This window comes from Panthera leo, chromosome F3, assembly GCF_018350215.1.
Source record: "Panthera leo isolate Ple1 chromosome F3, P.leo_Ple1_pat1.1, whole genome shotgun sequence".
Taxonomy (NCBI): domain Eukaryota; kingdom Metazoa; phylum Chordata; class Mammalia; order Carnivora; family Felidae; genus Panthera; species Panthera leo.
The window spans coordinates 20,559,846-20,574,545 of NC_056696.1; the positions used below are offsets into that span (position 1 = coordinate 20,559,846).

At 45.7% G+C, this 14,700-nt stretch overlaps 1 protein-coding gene across 6 annotated transcripts in view; it reads left to right on the forward strand.

The window, feature by feature from the left end:
* RASAL2 (RAS protein activator like 2) overlaps positions 1-10,848 on the forward strand; it is a 348,451-nt gene extending 337,603 nt beyond the window's left edge. For all 6 annotated transcript variants that reach the window (XM_042925859.1, XM_042925862.1, XM_042925863.1 and 3 more), the window contains 4 exons: positions 483-617; positions 2,340-2,542; positions 4,144-4,231; positions 9,637-10,848. In XM_042925859.1, the coding sequence (XP_042781793.1) occupies positions 483-617; positions 2,340-2,542; positions 4,144-4,231; positions 9,637-9,801 (591 nt within the window). In that variant the 3' untranslated portion in view covers positions 9,802-10,848. The remainder of the gene's footprint in view (positions 1-482; positions 618-2,339; positions 2,543-4,143; positions 4,232-9,636) is intronic.
* The last annotated feature ends 3,852 nt before the right edge of the window (positions 10,849-14,700 follow it).

A 14,700-nucleotide genomic window follows, 5' to 3' on the forward strand; every position in this document is an offset into this window, starting at 1 on the left:
GAAGTCCACGCTCTGTAAAAATGACCAACATCACTTGTTTTTTCTCTTTCTCTAAATGATTAATGTGAAAATTAAGGATTTGGCATTCTGATACATAAATGGGTACCTTGTGAGTTTGTTCGTCTCTGGATTAAACAGCCATTTCCTCAGCTGAGCAGCCAACCATTGAGTCATGCCTTTTCTCTCATTCTGTCATCATTGTAATTTCATTGGTAATTGAACCACTGGAGTAATGAACAATTTTAAGGCTGTGGCTCTCTTTTCTTGGATGTGATGCATAGGAATTTCTATTCAGAATAGTGTATTCTTCTACAAGGAGATATTCTTATTCTTCACCTCCAGCCTTGTCATTAATAAAATATTACTTAGAACTGAGAGCATTTATTAGATCACTGTTATGACCTCCAAGAGGAACACCCTTTGTGAAACCTAACTAGTGGACGAGCTGTTTGGGGAGATGCTAATAAGTGTTTCTGATGCAGGTTCAATCACCTGTGGACTCTGCCACAATGTCCCCAGTAGAGAGGACAGCAGCCTGGGTTCTGAACAATGGACAATATGAAGAGGATGTGGAAGAAACTGAGCAAAATCAAGATGAATCCAAGCATGCTGAGAAGGTAGGACTCGCCCATCTTTACTAACTTGCTGGCCCCACAGTGAGAGCCCATCCGAGGGGTTGTCTAGCCACGAACTTGAGCTCTTCACCCCCAACAGTGTCAACTCCATATCTTATGTTATCCATCATATCCGTATCTGTATGACAGTTCAGTAGTGTCCGTGTGCGAAAATCTGCAGCAAATGTCCAGCAGCCTGGGGTGGGAGATTTCATTTTCCTTTTATGTAGGTTAACTTAATTTGCAAAACGTTCTACTGTTCATTTCTTATCATTGTAGGTGAATATTTAGTGTTTCTATAAACCTGTTGCTAGTCTTCAACCAAGGCCAAAATTACCCTTGGACCAGACTTCCTTTCCATGTCTTGTTAATGATTTTGTCTTTTTTTTTTTTACTTCTTCTTCTTTTTGCTTTTTCTGGATAAAGAACTTCCAGTTTTATATTGATTTTTAAGCGGACATTATCTATTATTTCTGTTTTGTTTTGAGGAAAAGTTGACACGGGAAGAAGGGATCATCAAGAACCTTGACCCATGTGTGGCATTCTCTCATTTCATTAACAACCACACAACTGGTTACTTATCAGCATGATGTTAAAATCCGAAAATCACACACAGAATCCTAAAATATGCTTATTGATGCAGTCTCCCTTTTCATACTGTCATTAAAACTGTCATCTTTGACCTCTGGATTAACAAATACAGTTTAGGATCGTGAGGTTGGGTAAGCAGAAGCTAACTGCTTGATCGTCCATTAAATTGATATTATGTGAAAATAGATTGCATCTTACACAGCACCGTAGGGATTTATCATGAATTGAGGTAGACCATATACGAGAAATCCTATGCGTCTCACTTCACCTAGAGATGTGACGTTCCAGTATACTCAGACCCCAGCCACTGCAATATCAGTATAGAAAGGGGCCATGTAACCAATTGAATGATAGTTTGTAATATAAAGCTTTAGTTTACATAAATTTATATAAAGCGTTAGTGAGAAAACAGACAAACGAGTTCCAGGAAGCAGTACCAAATTGAGCAGATGAACCACATCATGAAAATGGGCCAAGATTCAGTATTCGTCAGCCCTGGAGAGTGTGTAGGCCTTTGGCTTAGTGCTTGTGACCTGAATATTTTATACTCCGACAGTCGACAGTCGGGGAGAGAGCGGCAACAGCTTACTTTGCTGTTTCCGATTCTGTTTATTGATTCAGTAGCGTAACATTGTAGAAATGTTGCCTGTTCTCTGAAGGGCTGATTCTGGTAGAGTGAAGTCATGACGGTCTGCTGAGCCAGGCTATGTCGGAGATCCTAGGGTGCAGGTGGTGATCCAGAAACCGCTCCTCTGGCAGACAGCCGGCTTTTGGCTTATTTTAAGTGATTCGTCAGGCTTCTATGTACTGGTTCTTTTTTTTTTTTTTTTTTTTTTTTTTTTTTCTCCTGCCCCCATTTGTTACAGATTGGACGTGGCTTGTAGCAACCGGTAGTTTAATGTGGAAAGAGATACATAAATGTGTAGATCTGAGGGGCCAAGTGAAGATGCAAAATGTGACGCTAGGGGAAGGGAGGACGGAGCTCCTTTCCCAGTTGCGCCTTTTGATCATTTGAAAGAGTACTCGCGGCCCGGGGAGTGGCAGCCCGGACAGCGTCCGGCTACGTTGCTTTCTAAAACCCGTGTTAACTGCAGTCTTTCCCTCCGTGTGTTTGGCGCCTCTTCCCTGCGCCAGTACGAGCAGGAAATCACGAAGCTGAAGGAGCGCCTGCGAGTGTCCAGCCGGCGGCTGGAGGAGTATGAGCGCCGCTTGCTGGTGCAGGAGCAGCAGATGCAGAAGCTGCTGCTGGAGTACAAGGCGCGGCTGGAGGACAGCGAGGAGCGCCTGCGCAGGCAGCAGGAGGAGAAGGACAGCCAGATGAAAAGCATCATCAGCAGGTCGGGCGGTCGCCGGGTGGAGGGTGTGGGCCGCTCGGGGGCACAAACGGCCGGGACGCGTTTGCCAAGCGTGAGGCCTTAGTACACGTCCTTTGAAGACAGAGGTAGTCTGCCTCTCTTTCGTCGTAACAATTAGGAAAGAAAAAACGGAAATGGAGCGACTCAATGTCCAAGAGTGACTTAGTTTTTCCCGAGTACAGAGACATGGAAGGGGGTGTCGCTGGATATCTTTGGGGCCAGAGAACTAAGAGACGGTGCCAAGGATGTCCAGGGACATGGAGGGGAGGGGTCGGTTGTACCCAACACGAAGCACCTACCACAGGCCAGGCACTCTTCTTTTTTTGTTTGTTTGTTTGTTTTACATTTTTAATATTTTTAATGTTTATTTTTGAGAGAGAAAGAGAGAGAGAGAGAGAGAGAGACCACAGGCAGGGGAGGGACAGAGAGAGAGAGAGAGAGAGAGACACAGAATCCGAAGCAGGCTCCAGGCTCTGAGCTGTCAGCACAGAGCCAGACACGGGGCTCGAACCCACAAACTGTGAGATCATGACTTGAGCCAAAGTCAGACACTTAACCGACTGAGCCACCCGGCTGTCCCTTTTTTTTTTTTTTTTTTAATGTCTATTTATCTTGAGAGAGACAGACAGAGACAGAGCACAAGCAGGGAGGAGGCAGAGAGAGAGAGGGCGACACAGAATCTCAAGCAGGCTCCAGGCTCTGAGCTGTCAGAACAAAGCCCGATGTGGGGCTCGAACCCACGAACCATGAGATCATGACCTGAGACGAAGTCAGACGCTTAACCAACTGAGCCACCCATGCGCCCCCAGGCATTCTTCTTAAGTACTTTATAAATAATAATTGGCTTAATCAGTTAATAAAAATGTATTGAAAGCCAGCCTCTGAGGCAGATATTATTTTCATTTTACACATAAAGGAACAGGCACCAAATCCGTTAAGGCACTTGCCCAAGGTCATTTAGCAGGGCAACCAGGATTTGAAGCCAGGCAGTCAGGCTCCAGAGCCCACGCTCCTAACCACTGTGCTTCAGTACTGCCCAGTGCTGCGGAGAGGTCAATCAAATCAAAGACAGAAAAGGTTTGTTGTTTCACAAGCCTGGAGGGAATTATCAGTCGTGGAGCATTTTCATGGAGTTGAGCGTCAGTGGGTTAAGGTATGAGTGGCGTTCGAGAGAGAAAGTCGACCTACTGAGCATCGCACACTCTTTGAGAAACTCTGCTGAGCAGGGGAGAGAAGAGACAGCTGTTACAGGGGAACTTGAGATTAAGAGAGGGTTGTTAGCTTTTTGTTGGTTGGTTTGAAAGTTTGCGATGAAATAATCTGTGCTGGGGGAAGGATCCGGCAGAGGAGAGGGAAGAAATGATGATACTGTTCCAGAGGAGGTGAAAATTCACGGATCTGGTCACAGGGAGAGAAGTCAGCCTTGAATGTCTTCTTCCAAGGCGGGAGAGAAGAAAGCAAGCGTGATTACGGGCCTCTTACTGGGAAGGAGTGGAATCTGGACTCCGCTGAGTGTGGGTTTCTTGCGCCCTACGTTAGCTGGCTTCTCTCTGACGTCCATGTCTCCTCGCTGCACATTCTAGGCTCATGGCTGTGGAAGAGGAACTGAAGAAGGACCACGCTGAGATGCAAGCCGTTATTGATGCAAAGCAAAAAATAATTGATGCACAGGTAAGCAGACCTTGAATCTAGTGTAAAGGACTTGTTTGTAGTAACTGTTGAATTTCCTGGCTTCTGACCTTTTGGAAATGCCAAGGCACGTACTGGAAAATGGGTCATTGGAAAGTGCTCCGCATTACCTTTTAAAGATTAAGAGTTCCTAAGTGTTACTTTTCCTTTCTTTTACTGGTGATAAGTGTGTCGACCCAGCAAAGTATTAGCGTGCTTAGTGCAGTTGCTTGACAGATCTCAACCTAGTGCATGATGGGGTCTACTCCTTTCCTCGTGGAAAGGAGGGCATTCTCCGAGGGGGTAACTGTGAAAAGCACACTGCATGTGTCTGGCTTGTGACCTCCACTGACCATTGCTTGGCTGTGATGTTCACGGTCTTGTTAGTCACGTCCACTGTGCCATCGACCTCTAGCCCCACGTACCAGTGGAACTGTAGGGGAAGGACAGGGTCGTGGAAGGTACCTTTCCTTGCTGCTCTTTCAGTTCAGGGTTTGGCAGCAATGCTTGGGATTTGCTTGGCTGCCCTTCTTTGTTGGCGCTGTGTTTAGAGAGCCTTTTAGTCCTGATGAAATCAGAACCTGGGCCTCCGCTCACTGTGACGTACACCTGTGACTCTAATGGCCTGATGACTGCCAAGAGCACCTCACAGGGGCACACCAGTGATCAGAGCAAAATCCAAGAGGCAGGAAACACTGATGATTTCATTTCATTTCATCAATGCACAATATGGTTGTATTTCTTAGAGCCAAACGGATAACAAAAGACAGGTGCGGTTCTGATAGCGGATGGTCTAACCGCAGAGGGTATCGCCTTCCTGAAGACAGCCAACCCACACGGGTTTGCATTTTTCACCCTTAACGACCTCATCCTATCCCTAAGCTATGAAATAAAAATGGGAGCAAGGACTTCACGTTCTATTCCCTTCTCTGCGTATCAGCCAGGGGGCGTCTATGTGAGAGCCCCGGGGATTCTTAAGCATGCACGTAACACCCTCTGTCTGGTTTCCTAACAGGATTCATGTGGCATGGGGTTTATTTTTCAAAGGAGTTGGGAGTGGGGCTGAAAGCAGAGCCCTGAAAGGAGACTTCCTGGACCCCATGCTCCACACGCAGCTTGGAGGCCAATGTGAGCCTTGCTACACTTGTCGGCGGATTTCTTGGGATAGTTCGGACTCTGTAGTTTCTGGATATTTGGACCTCATAAGAATCAGAAGAGAGCTCTGCTGTAATCATCTGGCTTGGTCCTTTTTTTTTTTTTTTTCCAACCTCTCTAGGTGTCCCCAAGGTGGGCGAGGGAAGGGTAGTAGAGACAAGGCCATTTTGCCATGCATACTATACAAATTCATCCCAGAGCCTCAGAGAAATGGCCCGGATACAGAAGGCCGTTTAGTCAGGCAAACTACTGTTAATAAGTTTTCAGTTTTGGATTTTCAGTTTGACAAAATAATCCAGGAAGAGTTCTATTAATAACCACACCAGGAGAGATTTTGGTTCTGATGAGATAAAACAGATCATTTTCATAATTCCAGCTGGTCTAAAACTGTGTCAGTCTTTAGCAGAGGAAGCTTGGGTCTGCGATCATGGCTCCGTACACAAAGATTGCTACCCACTCCTGTCCCCTATATTGACATCGAGGACAAGACGATGGGGTGTGAAGCAAGAGCCCTAGGCATGGACAGTGACAACAAGGAAGGGAATAGGATCTCTCAGGCCTCGAAAGCTCTGGACAGTAAGGACCTTCTCGAAGTTAGCCAGGAGGGCATCACTGTTCAGCAATGGGGGAAATGTGATCCTTGGGGCATCAGTCAGTGTTGGCTTGTGGACTGGCTAACCCAGATATTTGGGGGCCATACCTGAAGACAGTGGTTTTCAAATGCTTTCATTCCGTGGCCTATTTTGGTCGAACCAAGGGGACCTTCCGTAGATCAGTTCCCAACCGCTCATGTTGACCACCATCAACAAGGACCATTCTCAGCTCAGGGATTAAATCACCCTGAGGGTGGCTAAAATAGCAAATTACTTTTTCGAACATAGGCGTTACCGTACAATAAGCTTTCTACCAGAGGCCCACCGTGGATCCCTGAAGAATACTTGGAGAACCCACCAGACCACATTTTGAAAACCAGTGTATCACGTATAGCACAAGTCATAAACACTAAAGCTAATTTTTTTTTTAAAAAGTGTAACCTCCAGTTCCAGTTGTTGTCTTACTGACACATTAAATTCTGATTATAGCAGAAGACTTTGAACCTCTTTTGGCATCCTTTGTATTGAAAGACCTTTTATATCGATCCTTTCCTTACATCTCACGTGTTTGATGGGGCAGAGCAGCCTTTCTGGCTGCATTGAATGGAATGCACACACGTTTGGGGTGAAAGCTTCCCAGTGAGGTAGCCCATACTTTTATGTCCCTGGCATCTTGCTTGGTGCCACTGGCAGTGGAAAATATTTCTGAACTGAATACGGTTGCCTTCCTTCTATTAGAGCTGATCCCAGCATTTCCCAAAGCGCTAAAGGCCTGGTGCCCAGTGAACTGGTTTTCATCTGTCCACGGTCCTGCGCCCCCAGAGGCAAGACTTGTCCCCGAATTCAGTCTCTCCGTCCCCTAGGGTTTATGCTGTGAGGCCTGACCTGGCTCAGCCACTTCCTAATGGGCACTGCGAGAGGATGTGCGTTCCTCTGGTGAGGGCAGAATCACCTGTCTTGGACCCTGTGGCACGGCCGTGGGGATCCTGGTGATGGAACTGAGGGGACCATTTCTCAAACGTCACACTAGGGACTGTGCCACTTTCACCCCCACCCCAGGATCTCTCCACGTGGCTCAGATGGAGAACAGAGAAGGGCTTCCCCTCTGAGAAGCGAGCAGCTGCCTAGTTACGGTTGCAAAGTGATATCTCCGCTGTGTTAAATTACAGGTCATAAATGGAGATGAGATTATTCAAACAGGCAAGTAAACCCGGTCCGTGCTCTAGCCGAGCAGTCCCAGCCCTGGCCCAGCACACTGGCCTCCTACGCATTCCAGCTCCTGCACTCCCCGCACTGGAAATCCTTCCCGTCAGGCGTGGACTAGACTGCTTTGCCTTTCAAGCCAGGCGGAATCGAAACGTCAGAGCATCTTTGCCAACTGCGCTTGACTTTCAAAAGTCCCGATTTGATTCTTTTTCTTTTACTTTTTGTTTTATTTTGAGAAGTTGGCAGTGGGGGGAACGACAAAAGGGAATTTGTCCACTTGGAAACTTTCAGCTTTTCAGCAGGGGGTTATCTGGCTTCAGCTGTTACTCTTGTAGGAAATAAATAATTGCAACCCTTCTTAGCCTTCTTTTTGACCCTTTAAGGATCAAATAACTTTTTACGAATTAAAAAGACATATATTTGGGGGTAAACCTGAAGAATCCTACGTTCCTTGGTATTTGGGCCTTATAATTTAATACTGAAATTTCTTTTTTAATCATTTCAAGATATTCTTGACCAGTTATTTTGTTCAGAGATGATTCTTAACCATCAGAGGGAAATGTCATATTTGGTCCCCACTCTTTACTTCCTGGTAACCCCTGGCCAGTCCTTACCTACTGGCTTTTTTTTTTTTTTTTTTTTTTTTTAAGTAGGCTCCACACCGAGCATGGAGCCCAACATGGGGCTTGAACTCACGACCCTGAGTTCACCACCTGAGCTGAGATCAAGCCAGACACTCAACCAACTGAGCCACCCAGGTGCCCCCTCTGGCTTGTTAAAGATCTGTACTTGTTATCCCAGAAACTCCATGGACTATGGTTTGTTTGTTTTTTTAATTACTATTTTTTAAGCCTCACAGATCTTTCTTTCTTTGAGTTTGGCCCACCCTGAAAATGAGTTACCCGCCCAGAATAAAAAGAATCTTACACTAGATGAATGCTGACCTAATAATGCTGATTTTATGTGTCTTACCACCTGAGATCTCCATCAGGGAAAAGGAGGACACTTTTTTTTAAATGATAATAACAAGGTTTTCATTTTTTCATGCTTTTGAAACCATTTAGCCCAGCTGCCCCACCCCCAAAACAGGAGATGAAAGGGGGACATAACTTGATGCCGTTGTCCCTTCCCCCAGGTGGACATTCAGCACCCCCGCTGGCCCTGGTACCTGCTGCGGGAGCGCAGGGAGCAGTGTCCCACCCTCAGCCCTCCCGTCTTCTCTGATCCTCCCTGCACCTTGCAGCGAAGGCCTTACCGCACTTCCCCTTCCCCGGGGTAGATTCGGACACTGCCGGGATGGGAAAGCTCCTTTTGGCTTTGGGGGGTCGTTCCTCACACGTTTTTTCTTTTTAATTTCATGGACGTAGGTAAAGATCACCCTTCTCAGCCTTAACCCCTTTTCTGGAAAATGACAACTTCATGTTGGAAAGGTTCTGGGCTCATTTACCCACCTGCTGAAACTAAGATTAGAGTTTCTCTCCTAATCTTTGGGAGACTGATAATATTTTGATGGGGTGATTTTTTTTTTTTCTTTAAACATAGATGAGCCTGCTTTCCTTTAGATTACCATATTTTGGGGGTGTTTTGGCCCTTTTTCCCCCCTTGTTTTTTTTTTTTTTTTTTTTTTTTTTTTTTTTTTTTTTTTTATATAAGTGTATATAGTCAACAATCTTTGGTTCCAAAATATTGGTTCTAAGGCATTTTTCCCCCAGAGACTCAAAAGTAAAATGGAAGCAGTCTCCTTATTGGGAAGCTTTCCTGGAGTAGCTCTGAGCTGGAATGAGTCTAGGAGCTTGTGTCCTCTGTTTGTTTCCATGTGTTATGTTTCCGGCATTCCCTTCGGCCACATCTCCCTTCCCATATTCAAACGACCCCTCAGTCTGAGCTTCTGGCTGCTTTTTCTCCTCTTGCTGTTGCGTCCTCACTTTGTTGGTGACTATAAACTGCCACCATGTATCGTTTTAATTTTGAGCACAACGTGAATTCTTTCCAAATGTGACTGGTGTGCCCTCTTTGGGGGCCGAGCTCCGTAGAGCACACAGCACTTCTCCTCTGTGAAATGAAACCTCTGGTGCTTCTTTCCTTGCCACCTAATTTCCTTGTTTTAATTTTGGCCCAAAGCACTGAATACCTTAAGGCGGCCTGACACCCTGTTGCACCGTCTGCGGTAACACATGGTGTCGTTTTCACATCGTCCCGGTGTCCCAAGGGATTATTAATAACCAGTCCTGCTGTGCTGAAAGGAAAAAACGAGAGAAAATGAACACAGACCCATTGGGCTCAGGGAAGCTGAACCTGAGTAGTGTGCAGAAAGAGGCAGAGACGTTCCATTTGTCTGGGAAGCATCATGCGTACTGCTGTTTGATAGAAAGTACTAGAACAGTCATTGAGTGGAGTATCACGCCGTGATGTCCTGCATGTAGCCCGAATAAAGCCCCGATTCGTGTGTTGCAGGAAAAACGGATCGTGTCCCTGGATTCGGCCAACACCAGACTGATGAGCGCACTGACCCAAGTGAAGGAGCGATACAGTGTGCAGGTCCGCAATGGCATCTCCCCCACCAACCCCACCAAGCTTTCCATCACGGAGAATGGTGAATTCAAAAACAGCAGCTGCTGACGGGCTCTGTGAATAGACAGACTGTGGGAGGAGACAGAAGGAAATCTCCCCGCTCTCCTGTCCCCAGTCCTTTCCCCAACCCCGCCAGGTTTACAGAATGTTGCTACTTCAAAACAGCAGATGGCGAGAAACTCTTGAATGAAGAAGGAACCTTGTCTTTCAGGGCAGAAGGCTAAGCCTTCCAAGGTCGACGCTTTCCCCCCATGTCTCTTGTGTACATAGGGAATTTAGTTCTGGGCCATGTACAGAAAATACCACTGTAATATACCAAAAGGAAGTTAATAATGTAGATTACCTTTTTAATTATTACTATTTTTATTATTGTTTTCCTCTTGTTGAAAGCACTGCAGTTGTTAGAGGAGGAAAAAGTAGGAACGATGTGTGAGTGAGAAATGAGCCCAGGGGCTCAGTAGGTAGAGACCAAGTGTCTATCTGATAGACATAGGATATCGTCAGAATGGATTTTTCAGGGATTCCCCTGCCAGTCTAAAAACCCCACTCTGGCCCCCTTGTCCTGTAGGAGAACATGCAAATACCAAGAACCAAACAAAACAATTTATCCCATTGGCCAACCCAAGACTGGTTCCGGACGGACGGCTAATCTGATTTGGGAATGCGAGGTCTCGGAAAACACAGATAAGAGCTGTGGCATCAAAACCGGACTTTAGGAGTGATTTCTATTGAACTCCTGTTGATGTTTATTTCCTTCTGCCTAGAGCAGATGGGAATTTTCCATTTTAGATAGGGGGCTTTTTTTTAACCCCAGTTGTAATAAAGGGTGTTCTTTTTTTCCTCTTTAGAGTTTACAGAACTATAAATATTCGTGTCTCTGCATACTGTCTCCATCTGCACCACCCACTGCCCTCTCCTCCCCATGGTGGGAGCAGTCATCACAACAGGGTTTACTCTCCCCTGGAGAGGTTGTCCAAATATGCTGTCCATAAGCCATCCAAAAGAAACACCCTTTCTTCCACACAGAAAAGGGCTAATCATACCATAGCAGGAATCTCTGACTATTTCCTATTAAAAGACAAAAACGAAAAAACAGCTTTTCTATTTGTAACTTCATTTTGGTTTGGGATAAAGATTTTATCCATTGTACTAGCAAATCTCTGGGCAGGGTAATTTTATCTCAGTCGTTAGCTCTTAAATGGCTTCTTCTAATTCCCTCACTGAAATTTGGAAAGGAAATCCAGACCCAAAGCATCGCCCTCTCACACAAGTCAGGATAACTCCTATACAATAAGAAAACGAAAAGCGCAAGGACCACGTGCTCCAGCTGTTCTCCCGTGTTCTTCGTAGATGTGGCAATAATGACTCTGTTGTACCGATTTGTCATCCTTGGCTTCATTGTGGGACAGAAACCGTCATGGAAGCTCATTTACTTCCCTTTTTTCCCGAGGTGTGAAATGTCATCTTGAATGCAAACTTGATTATCAGAAGTATGGAATGTGACGTCTTAAAATGGACATTATGTATACAAATATATATACATATATACTCACACATATGTACATATAACTGCACAAATAGGAAAGTTCATGCCTTCTCCGCTGTCAGATATAATGTAAAAGGGTTTTTGAATCTCGTTAAGCAAGATCTAAGCAGTTCTTTATACTGAGAAAGCAACAGTTCCTAAATAAGTTAGTGATGTTTATTTCAAATTTATTAACTATAAGGAAATTTTTAAAAAGGAAAAAAGGAGAGGAAGATTAAAAAAACAAAAGTCGTGAGGGAGCCATATGCATGGAGTATTTCTACATAACAGAATATTATAAGGAAACAAGAGAACATGTATCGTGTCTTCTCTTGGGTGAAGCCCAGACTCCACGTCTGTGAATAGCCTCCCTTTCACGGTGCCCCAGGCTCGCATCCGGACCTCTTGAGCACAGCCCCCGGGGCCCAGGCGGATCTCTGTGCTGGAGCTTGCGTCTCAGCAGCCTTACCACACACACCCCCCACCCCCCACCCCGCCCCCAACCCACAGCCTTTGAAAACACTTCCCTTCACAATCGTCCCGTTTCTGCTGGTCAGAGATGGAAGGCAGGCTGCTCATGCGCTTATCTGATCTGCGGTTTTCATGTCCCCACACTTTGGCACCTGGTTATCTTCTCGACCCCTGATAGTTATTTTATATAGTCTCACCTCCTCCCTCTAAGCCTAGGGCAGGCACACTGTGGTCAAAATCACTTATTTTCATAGGAAAAAAAAAAATCTCACTAACTCTGAAGACGTACCCTTTGTTGGCAGGAGGGATGTAAACGTAGGTGGCCTTGTTCATGGCTATTCTCAGCTCTAGCCGTGTTTCATCCTTTCTTTATAAAAGCCTTCGACTGTGCTGCAGAAAGCCTGGTAAAAGAATTGTCAGTTTCAGTGGCCTTAAGTATGTAACTTGGGTGATGTCTTGCATTGAGGTGTGGAAGCTCTGAAGTGTTGGTTAAGGCTTATAGAGGGCGGATAAGCTTACCTGTACTGGAGGGCTGGGGGCGACACAGAAAAATCAGATGTGCTTTTGATGGTGCATATTTCTTGTTGGCATTGTGGGAGCTCCTTAGAGGGCTGCCTACTTGGGAAGATTAAATGCCCAAAGCGTTCGGAAAAATTATGCAGCCCTCTATTGCCAGGTTGTCTTGAATGAAGAGAAAAAGAGTAAGAAACAAAAGTTGGAAGTCAGCTAGAAGTTCAGATTTATTACCAGATGTTAAGTTTCAGATTATCCTTTGAGCCTATTCCTATCCAAATATTTTTCTGAGTATTTCTTCTGAGAAGCTGCAATCTGTGGAACTTATTCTGAAAGACCTTCTACGTAGGTATGGATGACTGCAGCAAATAGCAGATCATTTTTACGGAGGTATTGCTTCATCGGCTTTCTTCGGCCCGAATAACTACATACCTCTGCTCTACTGGGAGGAGGGCGTGGGTGGAGTGAGATAGCAGTGTCTTCCACTCTGCCTTCCACCCCCACGTCACCACATTGCAGGGTGCGGCGTGGACCATGGTTGAATGGAATTTGGAGTTCAGGTGACGTGCTTGCCAAGTGCTTGTCTAGCTGACAGCCGGACTTGGCTATTAACACAGACAGTGTGGGTTTAGGAATTAAGGAAAGAGCTTTCACACTCCCTTTTTACGTCCCTGGAGCAACAGGCTCCCTGGGCCGAAGCAGCAGAAAGAGTTACATTCCCATCAAGTCACCGTATACCCCAGTCTCCACATGCCCCACGTCTCCGCAATGTGCCCCCACGGCCCCAGGAGATGACACCTAGGTAACTACAACAAACACTTGAGCACTCACTGTGGTCCAGGCACTCTCACCAAGGTACCGTTGGAGCCTGGGGCAGCCTGTTGGTAAGGAAAATGTGGGAAAATGAGCTAATCAGGCTGCTCTAGGCTTTTGTTGTTTTCACTCAGTATTGAGTTGGTCCTAAGTAGCTTTCTCTGGATGGCTTCCACCTTTCCCCGTGATGGTGTTGGACAGGGAAAGAAAAAGCAGGAGTCTCTGACTGGTGTACGACCTTGAGAATTAGCTGGACTTTAGAAGTAAAGCTTTCCAGATCTTAGTCGGCCTCAGCCTTTGTTTACGGATCTGTGGTTCTTTCGGCCCCTGGCTCTCACTGTGTCCTCAGAGGTACCCCAGGTTGGGAGCAGTTCTTCTTTGGAAGTCCCAGAGCAAGACAGTGGCCATCAAATGAGTTTGCGTTAGTATTTGCTTTGCTTTCCATCTAGGTTAAGTTCTAGTCATGTTCAGTTTGGAGTTCCAGAGAAAGCTGGTCGTGGGACTGAACTTGGGGAAGGAACCCTCTTTAGGATTGCCCAAGTCCCATGTGACCTTGAGCCCAGACTAGACTTGTCACTGGGCCTGGCCCAGCGGCTCCCGAGCCCGTGCCACAGCTTCAGTGTGTCGTCAGATACACCCATGGGGGCCACCTCCTCCTACGAAGTGTGGAAACCAAAGGGACTTTCTTCTCCATTCCCCTTCCCCTTCTCAAGTCCGGTGTGAGATCTCCTGCTTGCCCCAGCGGTAAAGAGCTGCCTTCCCACCCCTACCCAAGGGCCAAGAATTTGGGATACTTTGTTTTCATCAATGTGTCAATTGAAAGAACCTATTTTACTAGTCTTTTAAAAGCAAGATAAGTTGGGTGTTGAATTTTTAAGTAGAATCTCTTTCCGTGTCTGAGTGAGTGTTATTAGTTTTAGAAGCATCCTCTTGTCGTGACCCAATTATGAATGCTCTTGAGTTTAGCAAGGACAAAAGCGATGAAATTTGCATGAGACAGAATAAGTATCTTATGAAGAGTGAAAGAGCGTGAGGAACACACATGATGCAGAAGGGGACTCATGTCTAGCAGCCTTTCGGTAGCCCAAAGGTTCAAGGGAACAGAACTGATATCCTTTGCCTGATCTTAAAATACATGGATAAGAAAGGCAATCTCTGTAGACAACACACACACCCCCAACCCAAAACACACAATTCCTAGGGCTTCCATTTTCTGAATGTTAATCACTTACGGAGCAGTGATTCTCAGAATTTCTTGAGCTTTGTAGATTTTCTGCTCTCATTTGTTACACGTTATAACCGTGGTTTGTTCCTCTTTAAAACGTACGGTATGTGTTACATGTGTATGTAAGTTCAACTGACTTGAAATTGATCTGGTTTGACGTAGATAATCGTCATTCATACCACGGGGAGGGATGGAAAGAAAGTTGAATGTCACTGATCGATCTGAGAGTAGGATCCAGAAAGAAGCAGCTTTGGTTCCTAATCAGTTTATCTTCAGGTATTTGAGGAACCAACCCGGCAAGACTTGGCAAATCTGGTGTCACCCCAGGAAAGCAAAGTGGTCATTTGCCCATATCTCAGCATGCATCGTAATTTCCTATTCATTTCCTATTTTTCATTCA